Below are 18,560 nucleotides of genomic sequence, written 5' to 3'. Positions count from 1 at the left end.
TGCCGTTATGAAGCCTCGAGTTCTGGGATTTGGCCGTCACCATCATGGGTTATGGCCTTTGCCATCTTGACTTTTTGCAACTGTTAAACAGAAGTGACGAAACATTTGGAATGCGGAGGAGTGACGTAGAGACGCTGTTTACGGCTCTGGTAGCTGCTGCGAGCTGTCAATCACAGTAAGCCCGCCCTAAAGCATACTCTGCTTAATGGTCTATTTGACTCTAAATGGGACCATCATTTACTATCATACTATAAACTCCCACATTGGCTTCACTCGGCAGAACCGCAGGTTGTCGCCTGGTCGATGGTCAAGACAAGATGGATTGTGGGTAATGTAGCCAGCAGGTTTTGACAAGGAAGAAGAATGCATAGAAATAAAAAAGACAATGTCTCCGGTTCTGCTGCATGGTATCTGACGCCGTTTTTTTTTCCTTTTTCTTAACTGTCCATTGTGAGTCTGTCAATTATCTTAATTCTCATGTAATCAGGTAAGGAAGGAGGATTTATCCTCATAGGAAGGACCCTAGAGAAATGATTGAAAGGCTGTGTTGGTATGAGAATTGCAGTTGTAGTGAACCTAAACTGAACTGACCCAAAAACTGATAAGTACTGCGTTGACTGAGCTGCTCTGAATTCCTTTTGCGAGTTCCCAGACTGAATATTTTGAAGTTTCACTGCCAGTAGTGCATTTTTTTACGTCTGCTTGGTCGGCAGGGTTTGCCACAAAGACTTAAAGACAGACTTAGACCTGCTGGTCCCAAAACAAAACATCCGCTCAACAAAACAACAGCAGGGGAAAAACATTGTTTTGTGTTCTGTCTGGTTTTCTATGCAATGTTATCTGATTTTATTTATCTTATTGGAAAGCATTTAAGCAGAGCCTTATTCATATTCAGGAGCAACTGTTATTGTTCCATTTTGCAGCATTACTTAACACGTCTAGATAGAGGGGCGTACAGGAGAGATATACATTCCCTCATGTGCAGGACGTACCTTCTGTATGTGTAGATGTGTGTGTGCTTAGTGATGTGTAAACATGATATTCATTATTCAATTAACCGGTAGCACTAAAGTGTCAACTATCTGTTTACACCTCCTGCTCCCGTCTCTCTTTTAACCTGTTTGAACTCTTTATGTTTGTTCTTGGTCTCATCTTCATTTATCACAAGAGGCTACATACTCACAAAGGATGATTTTATCTCCCTCCTTCCCTCTTTGCAGCCTCTTTCACTGGAGTGTTTACACATTAGGCACTTGGTATCTGTCTGCCAGCAGTCTTGTGTGGCGCTGACGGTAATTGCTGTGTCACCATCAGACATGTTAATAACCGCTTGTCTTATTACAATGAGTGGCAAACAGGTAAAGCCGAACTCGATGAATACTTTAACGGGTTAAATCATAAATCCTTGATATTAACATCAAAGAATAAGGCTGGTGATATTCGATCATTTTCTAGAAAAGACCAAAATCAACAATGAATTGATCCTACTGGCTGCGTTGCCATTGAGCTCCAAACACGTCAATGAGCCACATTGTTGCACTGGATGACATGTTATTTCATTATGATGAACGTGGGTCAATCCCAAATGCTTGCGTATTAATCTGCTACTGAAAATAGTCCCAAACAAAGGCTTTTTTTTACTCCTATTTGAGGAACATTTACTAAAAACTACATTGTCCAGCTGTTTGAGAAAATCACTGAGCCGTTTTCTAAAGATCGTCAATAGGAACCAACGGGTTTTAGGCTCAGAGCCACAGACAGGAAAGTCAAAAGGCAGACCCAGGCATTGATGGTTATGATCCTTTCACGGTATTTGTTGACAATAAGAAAAACATAGAATAATCATAGACCTAGCTTTACAGAAATAATTTGTTCTTGCTCTCAGTTGCAAAAGCATGTGAATACTGACTTTCTCTGTTTTCATGACACTGAGCTTAACGTTTAGTCCACTACACCAAAGTTCTTTCCCAGCAACAAGATCTCTTGACAGGGACATTTGGGTAACAAGAGCTGGTAAACTTACTCAAACTTCAACAGACTGATCATATCTTGCCGCCCCGTAGGGAAGTCTGTGTGTGAAATTGTCTTTCGTGCTCCTTAATGACAAAAAACAATACTTCAAAGCCGAATTAGTCAGTCCACTTTGTGCAATAAAGCTTTCAGATAAACTTTAAATCCTTCCCTCCTGATTGTCCACAATGACAATGACCTGCAATTTCAGAATCGCCACTGGAGGAAAGATTAGATTGTCTCTTTTGTTATGATCTTTTCTCTCACTTTACTACTCTTTCTGCTTCACTTTTATCCTGAATTTATCTTTCATTCTTATTTTCTCTCATGTGCCTCCCTCATTTAGGCTACTTCCTGGCTGCACCTCTACACTCCAGGAGAGAGACGACCCGCTGTCTCCTAAATCACTCCACAAAGGCCAGCGGAGGAGATTTATATCCCCTAAACCAAACACAGAACGCAGGAGGAGGGGGTTAATGTAAAAGAAGAGGGTGACGCAGCTGGCGAATTACATCTCAAGCGCAGGTCTCTTGTCTATAAGGAGAGGCAGCGAGAAGAGGCAGAACTAATATGCAAAAAGCGTTTTGTTGACCTTTGTTTAATTAAATCTGATCCACTCAAATAAAACAGAATAGCCTTTTTGAGGGTGAAATTGACTTAGGAGCTCACATGGACAAAGACAGTAGGGTCGTTGTGGTTTGTAGCTCGCATTTGACTCCTCTTATTTTGTATCTCTGTAGAGATTTATACAAGCTACTGTCAAGATGGTTTAAAGCCTTTAAAAATGGGGATGGAGTATATTTGAGAATCCTAGTAGAAATAAGCAGCTATCAGATACAGTAGGCTAATATTTTCCAGCTCACCATGAAACTAGCTGTCAATCATAACACAGGGCACAACAATGATGAAGCGGAAACAGCGGTCATGAATTCACTCCATCTGGCCGATGTGGTTTGTTGACAATGACTCAGCGAGGTGCTGATGAAAATGCACATGGTGGAAACTTAACTGTGTAATGCTGATTCAAAGTTTCATTAACTTTTAACCTTGCACAAATAAGAAAAGAAAGTGCTGTGTCACTCACATTAACTTCTGCTGTCTCAGTGAATGACTTTAAATAACACGAGCAGTCACGGTAGGATTGCTCCCAAGTGAACATGTGCACACACGCACGTAAACTCTCAGTAGAAGATAACAGGCTTGAAAACTCTCTGTGGGGTCGTAGGTTTGTACGTGACAGTTAACCTAGCGACCTCTGACCCCTAAGGTGTAGACAGAGTCTCACAGCAGACGAAGAGAGGATGACGCCGTTGGAGGGGGCGACTGGGAGAGGGGAGAGATAAAGGCAGAGAGGAGCAGGAGTGAGAGGAGGCGACAGCAGAGATGGGAAGATAGAAAGACAGAGGAGATGAAAAACAGAGCAAGAAGGAGGAGAAATAGACGGCAAGAAAGTAGTCCTAATATTAATGACAAATTAAGTTCAATCATCCTGTTGGAGTCTATCCTTAAGGCTTATTATTTTTGGTTCTTATTCATTTTTTAACGAGGACGATTCTAACTATTTTAAAAAAGAAATTTAAAAAATCAGGCATAGTAGATTAGGCATGAGAAACTCTATCAAAGCACTTAAAGGAATAGTTAAGACATTTGGGAATTTGGCTTCGCAATCTTGTTGGATGAGAAGATTGATATCGCTCCTATGTCTGTATGATAAACATGAAGCTACAGCCAGCAGCCGCTTAGCTTATTACATTTTTGCTCTACATTAAAATCTATTTTAACCTGCATTTTTGCATGCTAGACATAATATTCCAATTAACAGATTGAGCGAGCTCTATCTATAATTTAAGGAGAGCAGTTAGTAAAGTTAGCTTTAACTTCCCCACGTGGATGATGTTTGGCCTATAGTAGCTGTGTAAGTATATCTCAACTTCACCAATAAGCTACTCGAAGCAGGTTTAATCAAATTGCGAGAGGTATTTGCTTCTAAATATTTCACCTTAGTCTAATGGGAGGTTTCAGGGGCCTGTGTGACCATCATGTCTGTCTCCCTCGCTCTCCCTTCATGTCTCTTCGCCCCTGCCGGCCCCCAATCTATTATGCCTGACCCCCACATTCAGTACATACCAAAGATCAAAGCCTGACAAGAACCCCAAAGAGCACTCTCACTGTTTCCACAATCCTGTAACTCTGCTCAGGTGCTCAGACAGTAAGTACCTGTGCTCCTGTGTGTGTGTGCAGTCCAGAGCAGTTTGAAGCAAAAATAAACCATTAATAATAATAAATCTGTCAACTCTTCACTCGTGAACACACAAACACAAGGTTGATATGGAAAAAGCTCTCACACTCCCTGAGTTTGTGTCCAAAAGTGAGGCTGCCAACTTTTCTATTAGTTTATCTTTCAATTAATGAATGTCCTTCTTCCAGTCTGGAAAGAAGTGTTCTACAACTCATGATAAAAAATACAACTTACCAGTGCAGGATTAGAGTACTCAAACTAAGTAATATGACAGTTTTAAAAGAGTTTTGGCTTCGGCCACCTTGAAAGTCACGAGAGGGTTGCCAAAGTAATATTCCATCATTGCGTGGGAACACAAGCACACAATTTCACTGGAATCCATCCAACGTGTCACCAACACGACACTGGCTTCCTTAGAGCCACGCTGCTGCACACCTGGAATATTGACTCATTAGGGCCGACGCATTGAAAGGACTCGGTCTCAGTTTCATAAAACACTTCCAACACAGCACCACTGTTCAAATACTGTGTTATTTTACTGTAATGGTCAACAGTCAGACATGTGGAAGACTTCCAACTGACTTGCTATTTGCATTTAGAAGCTTTAAACTTGCTTTAACAGTTGCCCCAAAATGCCGGTTGACAAAATTGATTCATTTTCATTGATAAAAACTGCATGAAATGATGACTACTTAATTTGACCTATTATGTAAATGGTTTATGAAATAAAAGACCATAGCGTTGGAAACTATGCAAAGGTATATATCTTTCTTTGCAATGATAACTTTGTGGCCCATCACTGTTTAGCCCTAGAAACAACATCAGTCTGTTTGCATGACAGTCAGCTGTATTTGATTTCAGGCCGGTTAACATACATGACGTGAGAAGACAACCAGAGGCAGACTGAATTAGATAAATAAAACAGCACAGGGATAAAAAGACTCGAGCCTGTGTACGTTTGTGTGTGAGAGAGGAAGAGACCGAGTAGAAAGAAAGAAATACAAACCAAAAGACTGAGTGACCCCATGGAGTCACACACCTGTTAGCTGCCATTTTAGGACGACGTATCAAACCAGGTTGTCCTCCTCTACCTACATCAGTGCATCACTAACCCCGTAACCCGAAGTCTCTATACCTCCCACAATTTGTCTGTTTTTCATCACCCCCATCCCTTCATCTGTGCGGCTGCTACACTTGAACAGCAAACGGAGCCAAACAACAACAACGGCCTGCATGCTCGCAGGAAAGACCCCCCAGGACACGATCATAATCAGGCCACACAGGCCAGCGTTTGACCCCAGGGGCCTGCGTCTCTAACTGGGTTGAAATAACAAGCTCCAGAGTCATATGTGAGAAAAGAAGATGACTAGTGCGAGAGAGGGTGTCTGGAACGCATACAAACGCTTTAAACATGGCTTTAATTAGTGAGACATTTAAACCAGACTCTTATTTCTGGCTTTAGGCCTCAAATTACTTTTAGATTATTGCCCTACTAATGTCTATATGCTTAAAGTATTTGGCACAGAAACAACATTCAGGGTCAAATGCGTCACTTCAACTTGGAGCTATCCAAATAGTTTGAAGAACAGTTTTTAGGTATTTGTGGACTACGTGGCTGTAAATCAGTGGCAAGAGGGACATGAAATAAGGTTAAAAATACAATAAATACAGTTAGGGGAAGAGATAACTAGCATCAGTGGATTTGGACACGTTATCTTAAAGGAGCTGTATTCAACACTCATGATGAGAGCCGTTGAGAGGCAATCGAAATGCTCCCACTTGAAGATCTATCTATAAGCACTATTATTTGTTATTATTGATCAGCACAGAAAATTAAGTCTCACTATGTCGCAACATGATGCATGTTCTGTATTTTTGCATTGTTTTGTGATCAAATACTGTTTGGACTTGTATTTGATTACTTAAAGATGCAATTCTATTTATTTCAGTCATACCTTTTTTTAAACATTTAAGTCAATAAACTAGCGAACTTGAAGTTTGCGTTAAAAGTTGAAGGTTCAGGGTTGGTTATATTTTTCCTGGATTAATGTAAAGACTGGATAGAAAACAAAACAAAATACAGAGATGGGGTGAATCTTTATTATCAACGTCAAACAAGTGCAACCTGACAAGCTGATCAACAATTCTCAACAGCTGTGTTTTATGATACTTAACTATACTGTATAAACAATTACAAAATATATATATATTTTTTCATCATTGCAGTGTAAACGTTGGTATTGCACGATCAAGCCGGTGCTCCACTTTGCCGCAATCGAACCAGCAACCCCTTTCACCTTACATGCAGCCGTTTGATCCATTCTTGGTGTAAACATATTGATTAGTGCATTAGTGCAGATATTTACCCGTCAGCCAGACATGAGGAATTTCAGAAGAAATCTTAATCTTGTGTTTTTATTACTTTGTTATTTTTATTTAGTTTTTCTCACATATTGTGGGTTGTTGTGGGTGCCATTTCATTTTAACACAGTTAGAGAGACATGTGAAAGAAATCAGCTTTAAACAGAAGTATGTTTTCTTGCCAGAACAACCAACTCCTCAGTGTTCCTTGTCTCATTACTTTCATTTGTCGGCTTAGCGGAGCAGGAACAGTATGAGCTTTAATCCACTAATGCAATTACTTAGTCGAAACCAGATTTACCGCCTCATGGTTGCTTCCCTTCGCTTACTAGTCAAGTTGGAGTTTACCTCCACGTCTATACAAAATGTTATCACTTCATCAGTTTATCCTATTACACATTTGTGTGCAATTATCATTATTAGCATATAAATTCTTCAGCTATAGACAAAACTGTCTCATGTGAGGTCACAGAGACCTTTGACCACCAAAATCAAATCAGTTCCTCCATAAGTCCAAGTGGATGTTTGTGACAAATTTGAAGAATTTTCTGCCTGGTGTTCCTGAGGTATCGCATTCACAAGAATGGGACGAACACGACAACCCGAAAACAAAATGTATAAAAGTACGCTGAAACCAGGAGGTAGTTAATGGAAAACTAGGCCTGTAGTCATTATTTTAATAAAGCAGTGGGCAGTTGTTTGCAGTGTAAAACAACAATTCCATTCACCTCAAATGTGGAAGCAGTGACCGCCTGATTCACTTCAATGTTCCTAATTATCCTGAGACAGCTGGGCATCATCAGGCACATGTTACAGAGTCCAACAGCAACAGTACATACAGTAAAGTATGTGGTTTCACTTCGTGAGGTTAGTCACGACTCTTCCAATTACAGTTGGAATCTGTTTTGCTGTTCATGCCAGTTAGAGCCGTAAAGTACGTCCTGTGCGCTAACCTAAAGTATTAGTACTGAGCAAAATGTAAGGTACCTGTATCAAAAGTAAAAGTTCTCATATTATGCAGCAGAATGGCCCCTGTGCGTGTTCTATTGCTCTATATTATACTGTTGGTATATTATATTTGATGCATTTATATGTGAACAGCATTCTAGGTTGTATCTGGTTGAATTTTAACTATATAATAGTTTACAGTATTTACAGTAGCACAAAGCATCATATTCTATATCCTTATTATAGATCATAATCTGCAAAGTAACTTCTAACTATAGCTCTCAGACAAAGGTAGTGCACTAAAAGTTACAATGTGTTTCCTGAAATGTGATGGAGTATATGTATAAAGCAGTGTTAAATGGAAATACTCAAATAGACAGCTTATATTGAACTTGAATACATACTTTTCACCACTGTTGTATGTTTTTCAGGTCAATGGGTTTTACTGATATTTGACGGGGATTGTGATATACAAGCGTTTGGTCAACACAGTAAATCTCAAGCACCTCAACTGTAGAGATTAGGGCGGCTCCACCGTCCTGTATGAATATACTAACCAAGAGAGCAGCTGCACCGAGGCAATGATTCACAGTTTGTCCTTCAAATGCTCCAACTCCCACCAGCACTGTAAGCACACCGGTACAAAACACACACATGCACGCACACACACACACACACACACACACACACACACACACACACACACACACACACACACACACACACACACACACACACACACACACACACACACACACACACACACACACACACACACACACACACACACACACACATCGTGACCTCACACATCTTCCACTGTGCTCTGTGATGCTGTTAGTGCTGCATCAGGACCAGAGCTGATGAAAAATGGATGTGGAAAAAAAAAGAGCAACAGAAGGCAGCGAGCGAGGTGAACAAGTTCATCACAGAGGGGACGAGCGTACCTCTAAATAAATTACCTTACGTGAGCCAGAAAACCCAACAATGCCAGGAGAAGGCTCTTTAGCTGACAACAGAGAATCAACTGGATGAGACGTTAGATTGAATGTTGATGTTTTCCTGATTTGTGACCTCTTGTAGTCTTGTAGAATGATAACTCTTCTTACCCAACGGCGGAAGTAACACGCCGGAAAATCTATCTCCTTTTGCACTTGTGATATCAAGTGTCATATTTCCGGATACAATTCAAGGGCAATTTAATACACCTCTCAAGTGGATTTTGGCCATACTCCAAGTCCAAATGTTGGTGGTCTAGCACGTGAAGCAGTTTGATGACGGCTAAAAACCACTAGAAGATAATAAGTGTAATTAACAGTAACGGTTCATACTTCCACAGAAAAAACACCTATTTTGTTTTCTTTCTGCTGACAATGACACCAGATAAGAAATTGCTCACATGGGGTCGATTTCGAAGGCAAATGACCATTTTGTTGTTTAGGTATGAAAGCTTGTTGGACGCTGTATACATGAAAAGGTTATACCTGGCTTACTGGAGCAAACTGGGCATTATGTAAGAGCCATTTTGTTTCAGCAGATGCAAGAAGTGACGTCAAACAAAATGGATAAGCGTGGTGCATTTTCACTCTTGTTTCCACTGAGTGCAGAGCGAAGAGCTAACAGGTGCAAGGAAAGATACAAAGATGAATCATGGAGCTAAAATAGAAGACGGCGAAAGAGAGTAGAGGGAAAATGGATGAGCAAGTCCACAGAGGCCTGTGATGTAATAGAGGTAAAAGATGCCATTTTGAGCACAGTGTCGCAGTGGAGGACTCAGCAGAGACCTAAACAGAAGGAGACATTCAATTCTGAACATGCAAAACCCACGAGACTCTTTGTGCCTCATCAGTTCCAACTTAAAAACATTGATAAGGGAGTAAATATCTTTAACTGAAACACAATCTACTTATACAGCGAGACGTATCCTCCTTCATCATTTGAATGTCAGAGCCTTCCAGCCTCCTCTGCTGCACGAGGGCACAAAAAACTCTGATAAAGACGCTGATGTGGCAGAGTCTTCCAATCATAATGATTGATTGGGACAGAGGAGCTGTAACAGTCCCCGTGGGGGCGGTGAACAGGCCGAGCCCTGCTGGCCAGACCTCACATATTCAATAGCACATCATTACAAGAAGCCAATGCTTCTCAGGGGGGAAATCCCCTCCTCACACCTCCGCCATCAATACTGAGGAGAAACACTGATACTGGATGGTCATGTGAGATTGTGCACTGCAAAAGAGTACCGTCTAAATTGAATAAAAGCGTTTTCCAATTTGTGTTAACGCAATTCCGAGCAAAGCCTCAACATGAGTACGGCACCACAGGAAACACGTCAATATCCGAAAACAGTCTCCTTTGCTTTCATCTCTCTGGCATCGCTTCAAGTCTCTCGTTCCCTCTTTTAACGTCATTAAACCGAGAGTGTGTCTGGAGAGGAAATAGAAAATACAGAGCTAACCCTTTCATAGTCTGAGAAACATGTCGTGTCAAGCTTTTCTGTCCTGCAAGTCATCTCACACTCCTCAGATTTACGTGGCTAGCATGACCCACGGGTTGAGACTCACTGCCCGAAATCACATGGATCAGGATGTAATGTGGTGATTTATAGTTTCACTGCATACATACTGTACATATAGTAAATACTGCAGGGTCATAGGAAAATTAAACACTCGTTAAGATTTTTTCTGAGTTCAAAGTTGAAACTAATAATAATTTGTTTTGTGCATTTGAACAAACCAACAGCTAGAACCAGATCTTTTAAGCAAAAGGTCTATAAACCTAATTAATACATAAATGACATGCTCTTTTACTGTAGTCAGTGTCGTCTAACTTCTAATGTTTTGTGGAAAGATGAAAAAAGTTACTGGAGTCAAACCAATTGAGTGGAGATGGAAAAGATGAGCTGGGAACAGAGCACAGGCACTGTGTAAACAAAAACAAGCACTGCAGACCAGAGAATATGTAACATTATGTAACATTTTGATGTTGATGCCATTTTGGGATTTTATATTGTCCTGTGATCTCATCATTAGATCAAATTATTGGGGTGAAATGTAATTTGTAGGGGAGAGGAACAAAAGAGCTCAGCTTTTTTTCACATCCTCAATCACACGTCTGTTTTTTACTGGCAGTAAATCTGAGAGATGGACAATAGAAAGCTGGTCGAGGGACAGATTCATTAGCAGAGCGCCACTTCCTGTTGCACTTCGACAAGAACAAGAGAAAAGAGAAAAATAATCGTCATGGAGAGTTCATTATTCCAGTTTTCTACTACAGTTTACAGAGCGGTGGTAATGGATCTGCTGTGGAACATTCAACAGTGGATGTATGTCAGTTAATGTTTCGGAACATTTTTACAAATTTTGTGACTTCAGATGTATAATTTATCCCAATGGACAAAGCTTTCACGGTCCAAATAAACACAACTGCTCTAAGTGCTGGTCGACACAGATAAACCTCTGGAGCAGTAAACTATCATTGGCTGGTAAATAACAGTAAATTATTTTCTAATATTCTGCATGTAGTTGCCTGTTTCCTCATAACGTGTAAGCAGTCTCGGGCCTGTTCATCACATGGGGATTCTTTGCTAACACTAAAACTAAAACAAACATTTTAGTTTGATTGCGTTCTAGGACTCATACAACACAACACAGCTCAGGGCATGCCAACCAACAACCTTTGAAGTCGTTATTTTTCTATTTACTTTACAATATTTTTTCACATTGCTTACACAGACGCTGCAATTCCTTGCTTGTCATAGACTTTATGATTGGAAATAACTGATTGAAAGTAAACAAAGCAGTAAGCTAAGACTGCTGAGTGGGAAACAAATTGATTTGTAGGTTATTTTGGTTCTGATCTGCAATCTGATTTTGGGAAGAGGAGTTCCCGTCTCTGGACCTTCACACACGCAAACACACGACAGCTTCTTCTTCTATTTTTACCTGCACCCCTTTTCACTCAACCTCTGTCATCGGTGTCCTTTTAGAATCAGGCAGGAGGGAGGACTGAGGGAACAATCGGCTGATTCATCTGCCTTTATGTCACCGTGGCAGGTCCCTCTCTAACTCTCTCTCTCTCTTTCTAGAACTCGTTTCCCCCCCCCCCCCCCCCCCCCCTCTGGGCTCCACACCCGTCCCCTCTTCCCACACAAAACGCTGCTCCACCCCCTCCCCTGTTGGTTCCTTCCTCTTGTTTTGGGCCGGTGCACACAGGGGCCCCCGGCTTGTCCCAGTCCCGGCCCATCCTCAATGGACTCTCTGTTTGACCCCTTCCGCTCCCCCCCCTCCACCCTCTGTCTCTCTCTGCTAAACAGGATAATCAGAGCCACAGCAGCATCTGATCAGCTGCAGCTCATTATACAGGAACGCACCAGCCTTAATTAGCACACATTACATTACATTACATAACCTGACGTTGATCATTGGAGTCAGGTAGCTATCTGTGAGTCTGTAAATGTCACTCTAGTAACATTACCGTAAGATTTTCGATGCAGATTAAGGAGCGATTTCACACCTGCAGAGAATCTTTTCTTTTGCCAACGCCAGTCTTTTAACTTCTCTCCTTGCTGCAGTGTTTCAGAGGTGTCCAGAAAGTGGGGGTCAGTGGAACCTAGCCTAGTGTTAAATTTGTCTTTAAGCGTCTATAAAATCCCATACACTGCCAGTAAAGAAAGGACCTTTTAGCGTACAGCATGCAAATTGTTTACAGTTTGTGAACGCTCTGCTCAACATTTATTTACCCACATTGGAACCACGACATCAAGTCCTTTTGCAGGGATGAATGTCGGGCAATGACATCGCCGTGTCTGATGTCGTGTCGTCATAAACAGCCAGCATAAATCACGCTTAAGACTGTGACATGCCTCTCTATCTGCATGTAATACAAATGTGCATGGTTGCTGTTTAGAGATGTTTTGCGATACGGTCTCTTACATATTTACTTACATTTTTTTTGTTTTTTTCAAACTTTTCTCACCAATCTGCTTTTTTGGACACACTGGGTCACACCGGCCACGTGATTTAGTAGGAGTGCTTCTCTGTAAACATCTGCGACCTACAGTTACCCATAGCATCTTTCTCTGTGTGGATCTGCAGAGATGTTTATGTGCATCTTTACACAATCGCAGAACTATAATTCCAGCCTGATACTTTTGTAAGAAGTGAAGATAAGCAGCCTGTTGCAGTAAGAAGAAAAATGTCTCACAGCTTCATACGTTATAAGTAACGGCTCACATCAACCATCATGTAACAAATGCCTAATATTGCAAAAAGCTTGGCAGCTCTATCTTTAACGGGCCATGTTTGAAGAGTTTGAAAGATTGAAAACAGAAACCTACAACTTGTGATGAACACAACACACTACACATGTCATGTCATGTCTGGAACAGGTTTCTTAGAGAGAGCAGAGATCTCAGATATTAATTTGTGACGCTAGATGTCTGTTTGGGAAATAAAAGCTTAGTATTGACACCAGACAGAAAGACAAACACAGATTACAAAAAGGTCATGGCAGCATGTTTAAAGTATGTCTATATACAATCTAACAATTCCATTAATAAACTCAGATTAAAGTAATGTATTTAAGAATCTTAAACAGATTACATGAGTTGATTGAGGCCAAATTGTCTCCTTTTGTATTCATAATAGCTATAGCTGATGGGAAAAGGCAACATTTTGGGAATGAAAGCAAAATGTCTGGAAAAGATTCTTAAGTATTTAGATGAGCTGAAATAACGTATTTGTACAGCATTAATACAGTGTTTTATGTACTGTAGGTCACAGCTTTACAACCTTCAGGAAAGTAACTCAGATTCTATGTAAAGACTCGTTTGTATCATGACGTTAATGTGATTATTTTGATAACACTTGACAGAGGTATGAGGAAGGCGGGTCGGTGGGGAAGAGAGAGATATTGCTAAAATTCCTCCGTGGAGTGAGGAGGATATTTAGTGACTGTGTGTCAAGCAGGAAGGCTCCATCCGCTGTCTGCCACCATCAAAACATTCTCTCCACCAAAGAGAAAATGTCTCTTTGGTGGAACTGCTAACAACTCATAGACAAGGAGCCTCAACTACTCACTGATTCTTTTTTGGTCACACACCAAAAAGGTTGAGAACTACCGATTTAATCTTCCATGAACAATTAACACAATATAACAGCACAATGTTTCCTTCTGAAATGCAGAGGAATTGAAGAATAAAGTAGCATAAAAGGGAAATCCTCCAAACTAATATTGCTTAATTTTATCCAATATGCCTCTAAAATCCCTCACATTGCCTATTTGTATTGATTTGTAGAGTGAATTCCAGTGAGTGCAACAAACAAACAATAGGACTGTTATTAAAGCTGGCAGCAGGACAGCGCAGTCATTGACTAACAACCTGTCTAGACACACAAACTGTATCTCCCCGCCCACAGCTGGAATCACAAAGCACAATAGACGTACTCAAGTCGGACTAGCAGCTCTGAAACATTTTATCATACACTCCAGTGTAACTGGTAAAGTACGAGCGAAAACACTGCCACTGCGATGACAACAACTCAAAGCTTGTCAAAACATCCAAGCGCCAGACAGAAGCAGCCAATTCACTGCAAAACAACTGCACAAACAGGCCAGCACGTAAAAACACAAGCTAACATCTCACATCCTTAAAACCCTTGTGTTGTCCTCCCGACTGCCATACACCTGTTGTCCTCTGGGGTCAAAAATGACCCCACCTGGTTTGACTGTTTTTAAAGCATATAGTATAAATTGTCAATCAATTCTGTTTTACACCTTTAGTGTTACTTCAGTCCAACACATTACCACAAATCGTTCCCTTCATTTTGGAATTTAGGGCCAATAGACCTTGTTTACATAAAAGTAGACCCTGTTTTTGAGTGAAAATACAATGAAACAATTAATTATTTTGACTTTATATTATTTTTTACTATTTGACTTATCACAGAGAGGTACATATCAAAGTTTAGTGAGGATGCTGTTCTTGAATCATTTGAATTTTTCTAATGGCAGCACATAATCACACCTGTTGTCCTCTGGGGTCAAAAATGACCCCGTCAGGTTTGACTGTTTATAAAGCATACAGTGTAAATTATCACCCACCTCTGTGTTTCAACTCCTTAGTCAACTTTATTCCAACTCATTACCTGACATATAAAACATGTCAACATTCATTTCTGCAACATTTAAGAAAGAAAACTATCTTGACCAAATGCTGAAGCCCGCTGTGCCTTCTGTCTCTCTTAATGTCTCCCTCAGTGTCATTTTGACCTTTTTTCTGACCTTTGACTAAGAGAGACGGGCCACGAAATCCAATAAGTTATATGAGGCATGAATAGAGCAGGTGGCGAAACATGCCTAGTCATTAGCAGGCTCCTTCCAAATATTTATTCACACGACGCTGAGCAAATTTACAGCGAGGTAACAGTGCAGAGTCAGCAAGATCCCAGGTCGTGTTCACTCTTATATGCAAGAGTTCAGTTGCTGTATCCTTTAAATTGAGCATAAAACAAGTTTATAATCTGGTATTCTTTATCAATAAAGTCTCACAGTGCTCACAGTGTCCTGTGCTGCTACTGGGACTGTTAAACAGGCTGCCAGCTGTCAATTTTCTGACTCTTCATTGTGTCAAGACACACACACACACACACACATTGGTAGACTGAAAAGGTCCCCCTCCAAATACACTGACTGAGTAAGTGGGTGTTGTGATAAGGGTATTTATGATGTAAAGCTCTTTTATTCTGTCTGAAGTTCATTTTTATCACATAACAATACATACAATATAATACATGTATATCAAATTCTTGTTTATTTTCTCATGTTCATAGAATTCTATATATTACTAGTTTACTCTTTAAAAAAAGCTACACGACACTTTTCTGGCCCTGCACATCTGTCAATTATGTCAATTATGATTGTCTGTGTGGTTAATATGTTTTATACTATATGCAAATATAGTATAAAAATAATATATTTTTGATTTAGTTATGAAAATGATGCAAAACTTGAATCATTACGTAAACAAACACAACTGCAGATAAGGAGTGCAATCACGAGTCACAGGTGAACCTGTTATTAAATCAAATGTTAAACGCCTTGCAGCCTATTTCAATAATGTTTCATTGATCTCACGTCCAAAGCGGTCGAAAGGAAAAATCGTGATTGTGGTAGTTCGTGACTCAAAGTGTCGCTGAGCCCAGGTCTGGATGTAAATCGGCACCGGGCTTCGCAGCTTTCGTTTTATTACTGCGGGACTGCGGACAACTCGAACCATTACTCAGCAAAAAACAGCGACAGGCGCACATGGAGGCAGTGCGCTGCACCACGTTACGGATGCGCACAAAGTGGGACATTGCAAATGTCGCGGGAGGGGGAGGGGGGGGGGGGGGTGACGACAGGTATGTCAGCAGACGATTAGGTGTCGGCCGTACCTTGCTGTCTAGGACGCTGCTTCCCTCCTGGAGCGTATTCACCTCCGCACTCAGCTCCCCGGCGGAAGCAGAAGGTGAGGCTGAGGCATCCTCCTCCTGGCTCTTCCCGTCCCGCTGCACCGAGTTCTCTGCTCCCATGGTTAACGATCACAAAGATGAACTTCAGACTCCAATAAAAACACAACAACAACAACCCTCCAAGATGGCACGACGGGGTTACAGCAAGCGAGTATCCAAAGCGTCCAAACGACGACCTCTACAGTGCAGCTCCGCCCCGGGATGGCCTGGATCTGGAGTGATGTGAAGAGTGAGGACCAGCTCACTTTTTTTTGCAGGACACCCCCGCCTCCTCCTCCTCCTCCTCCTCCTCCTCCCTTCAGTATCACATGGGGCACCGGTGCGCCGCGGCACGCCTTGCAGCATCAGAGACGGTGCTGATGGAGGACAGACCGTCAGAGTGAGAGAAGAGGACGACAATTGGTGAATGTAATAAAAGCCTTATAGCTTGAAGCATCGCTTCTCCGTATTCAGCAGGAATTAGATCTATCGTGGGGGATTGGTAAATTGAATTAGAGCAGTTGTAAACCACTGACACATGAGGGGAAGGAAACCTACAAAAGCCCCCGAGGACTTTAAAAACAAGTTTGGAACATACTGTATGAAAAAGGAATTGGACTGTAGGAATAAGTGAGAAGTACAAGCATCCTTATACAACCATCCATATATAACTTTATACATTTACTATACTTCATTTAAAAAGGACTTCACATTCATCTGATCTTTGTATATATTATTAATAGAATAACAGTTTTATGAGCAAAACACACAATATGCTATAAAATGGAATGCCTTGCCTTGCATTGTCAGATTCACCTATAGGGGTGTGTGGAGTCATTACACCATCTATGAAGATTTCTACACCATTTGCGTACAGGAAAAATGCATAATATTAAACATTCTTAACAGTTAGAACACTTTGTTCTATTGAATAAGAAAATAGTTACATCAAGACTAACTTATACAGATATAAAGAGAAAAATAAAGTTAAAAAACATTCGAGTACAGAACATTTTTGAATGTAAAACTTAAATTTACTTTTCAAATACATTAAAGCTATTTTACATCCCTCACTTCTACTATCCCTCCCCATCTGTCTCCTGCGGTTAACAAGGTCAGGTAACATCTGCTTTGGCATGCGAATACACCCGGGTCAAGTTTTGCATGTTTAGCATTTTGGTGGTAATGAGATCGTATCACAGAGAGATATGAAGCAGACTCTACTTGTGCTAAATGTAAACCACTAACAAACACAACAGTCCTGGGACCTCTTAGTTTATCCACTTGTACGTTTTTTTTATTCTACATTGATGCTGAAGATGGTATCTTTTATTTCAAGTTGCTCAATTTCAATTAAATAGGCCTATACGCTCAAAAATGTAAGTTTTGAATCTCTAATCTAATTTCTTTCTGACATAAACACACAGTATACACATCATTAGGGGACATATTGCCATTGTGTCTGTGTGTGTGTGTGTGTGTGTGGGTGGGGGGGGGGGGGGGGGGGGGTTGCTCATGGGGAAATTATGTTAAGTTTTAAATGTTAATTGCACGTTGAGCCATCTACCATTTTGTTTGGAATTTTAAAAATGCACAAATTACAACCCGAGTGCTCAAAGCCAAGTTCACACAGGTCTAGAGTGAGGGTCCCTGCTGCTGCTCCAATACCAAAATGTCACGTTTTTTGCCTGTTAAAATGGCTTTACTGGAGGAGACTTGGAGGAGAGTGGGCTGAGGCTACTTGATACTTAATTCCCTGAACACTTCACTTGCCTTGAAAACCCAAATCTTCTCAAATGTCAGTTTTCTGACCTGCTAAACGGGTCAGGTCAAGTTCCCTGTTCTGTTCCGTGTTCTGTCCGCGGGACACCGTCACCCATTTTACACATCAAAGTTGGTTTAACGCTACAGGTGTTGGGGAGTGCTAACGTTACATCGTGATATGTCGAAAACAAGCTTTTGGTGTCTTCGGAGAGAGCTTTACAAAATGTGATGAATTATATTGTCGTTAGGGTCTGAAGATAACAAGTTTGAAAAGGAAAAAGTCAACTGGGAGATATACAAAGATGGGAACTTAGCAGACATCTGTAAGCCGCTCCTCATCTCTGCTTGAGGCTAGCAGCTCGATGCTAATAGCTGCTACTAGCATCACACCGAATCTCCAACCGAACCGTGACAAACTGTCAACGGTTGAGGTGCATTATGCGTAAAGTAGGCAGCGTATTTTGATGGAGAAGAAGAATGGAATATAAAACAGTCAAAGCGATATATCTGGTTCAGCTGCATCGACCCATTGTGGGTCTGACAATGTTACAGGAGTGCAATGCTAAGTACTCTTTTAAAGGCCTGAGGTCTTAGTTGGCTTGACTTAAAACAGGTGTTTTCTTACCCTATAACATTAATTTATTTTAATTGATAGACATTGTGAGTTATAAAGAGTAAATTATGGTCGGATTTCCTTTTAGTACTATGTGGGTTTTTTGGCTGCAGGTTCTGGCTCCTATTGTAAC

The 18,560-nt window shown here is 40.9% G+C and overlaps 1 protein-coding gene across 1 annotated transcript in view; it reads right to left on the bottom strand.

The window, feature by feature from the left end:
• Positions 1 to 16,262, bottom strand: part of akap12b (A kinase (PRKA) anchor protein 12b) — a 40,222-nt gene extending 23,960 nt beyond the window's left edge. Inside the window, exon 1 of the mRNA XM_076083627.1 lies at positions 15,994 to 16,262. Within this exon, the coding sequence (XP_075939742.1) occupies positions 15,994 to 16,131 (138 nt within the window). The 5' untranslated portion in view covers positions 16,132 to 16,262. The remainder of the gene's footprint in view (positions 1 to 15,993) is intronic.
• Between the last annotated feature and the right edge of the window lie 2,298 nt (positions 16,263 to 18,560).

This window comes from Anarhichas minor, unplaced genomic scaffold, assembly GCF_050575085.1.
Source record: "Anarhichas minor isolate MPS153535 unplaced genomic scaffold, ASM5057508v1 ptg000136l, whole genome shotgun sequence".
In the NCBI taxonomy this organism is placed as follows: domain Eukaryota; kingdom Metazoa; phylum Chordata; class Actinopteri; order Perciformes; family Anarhichadidae; genus Anarhichas; species Anarhichas minor.
Note: the sequence above shows the minus strand (reverse complement) of the source record. Positions and strands in the feature narration are given on the sequence as shown.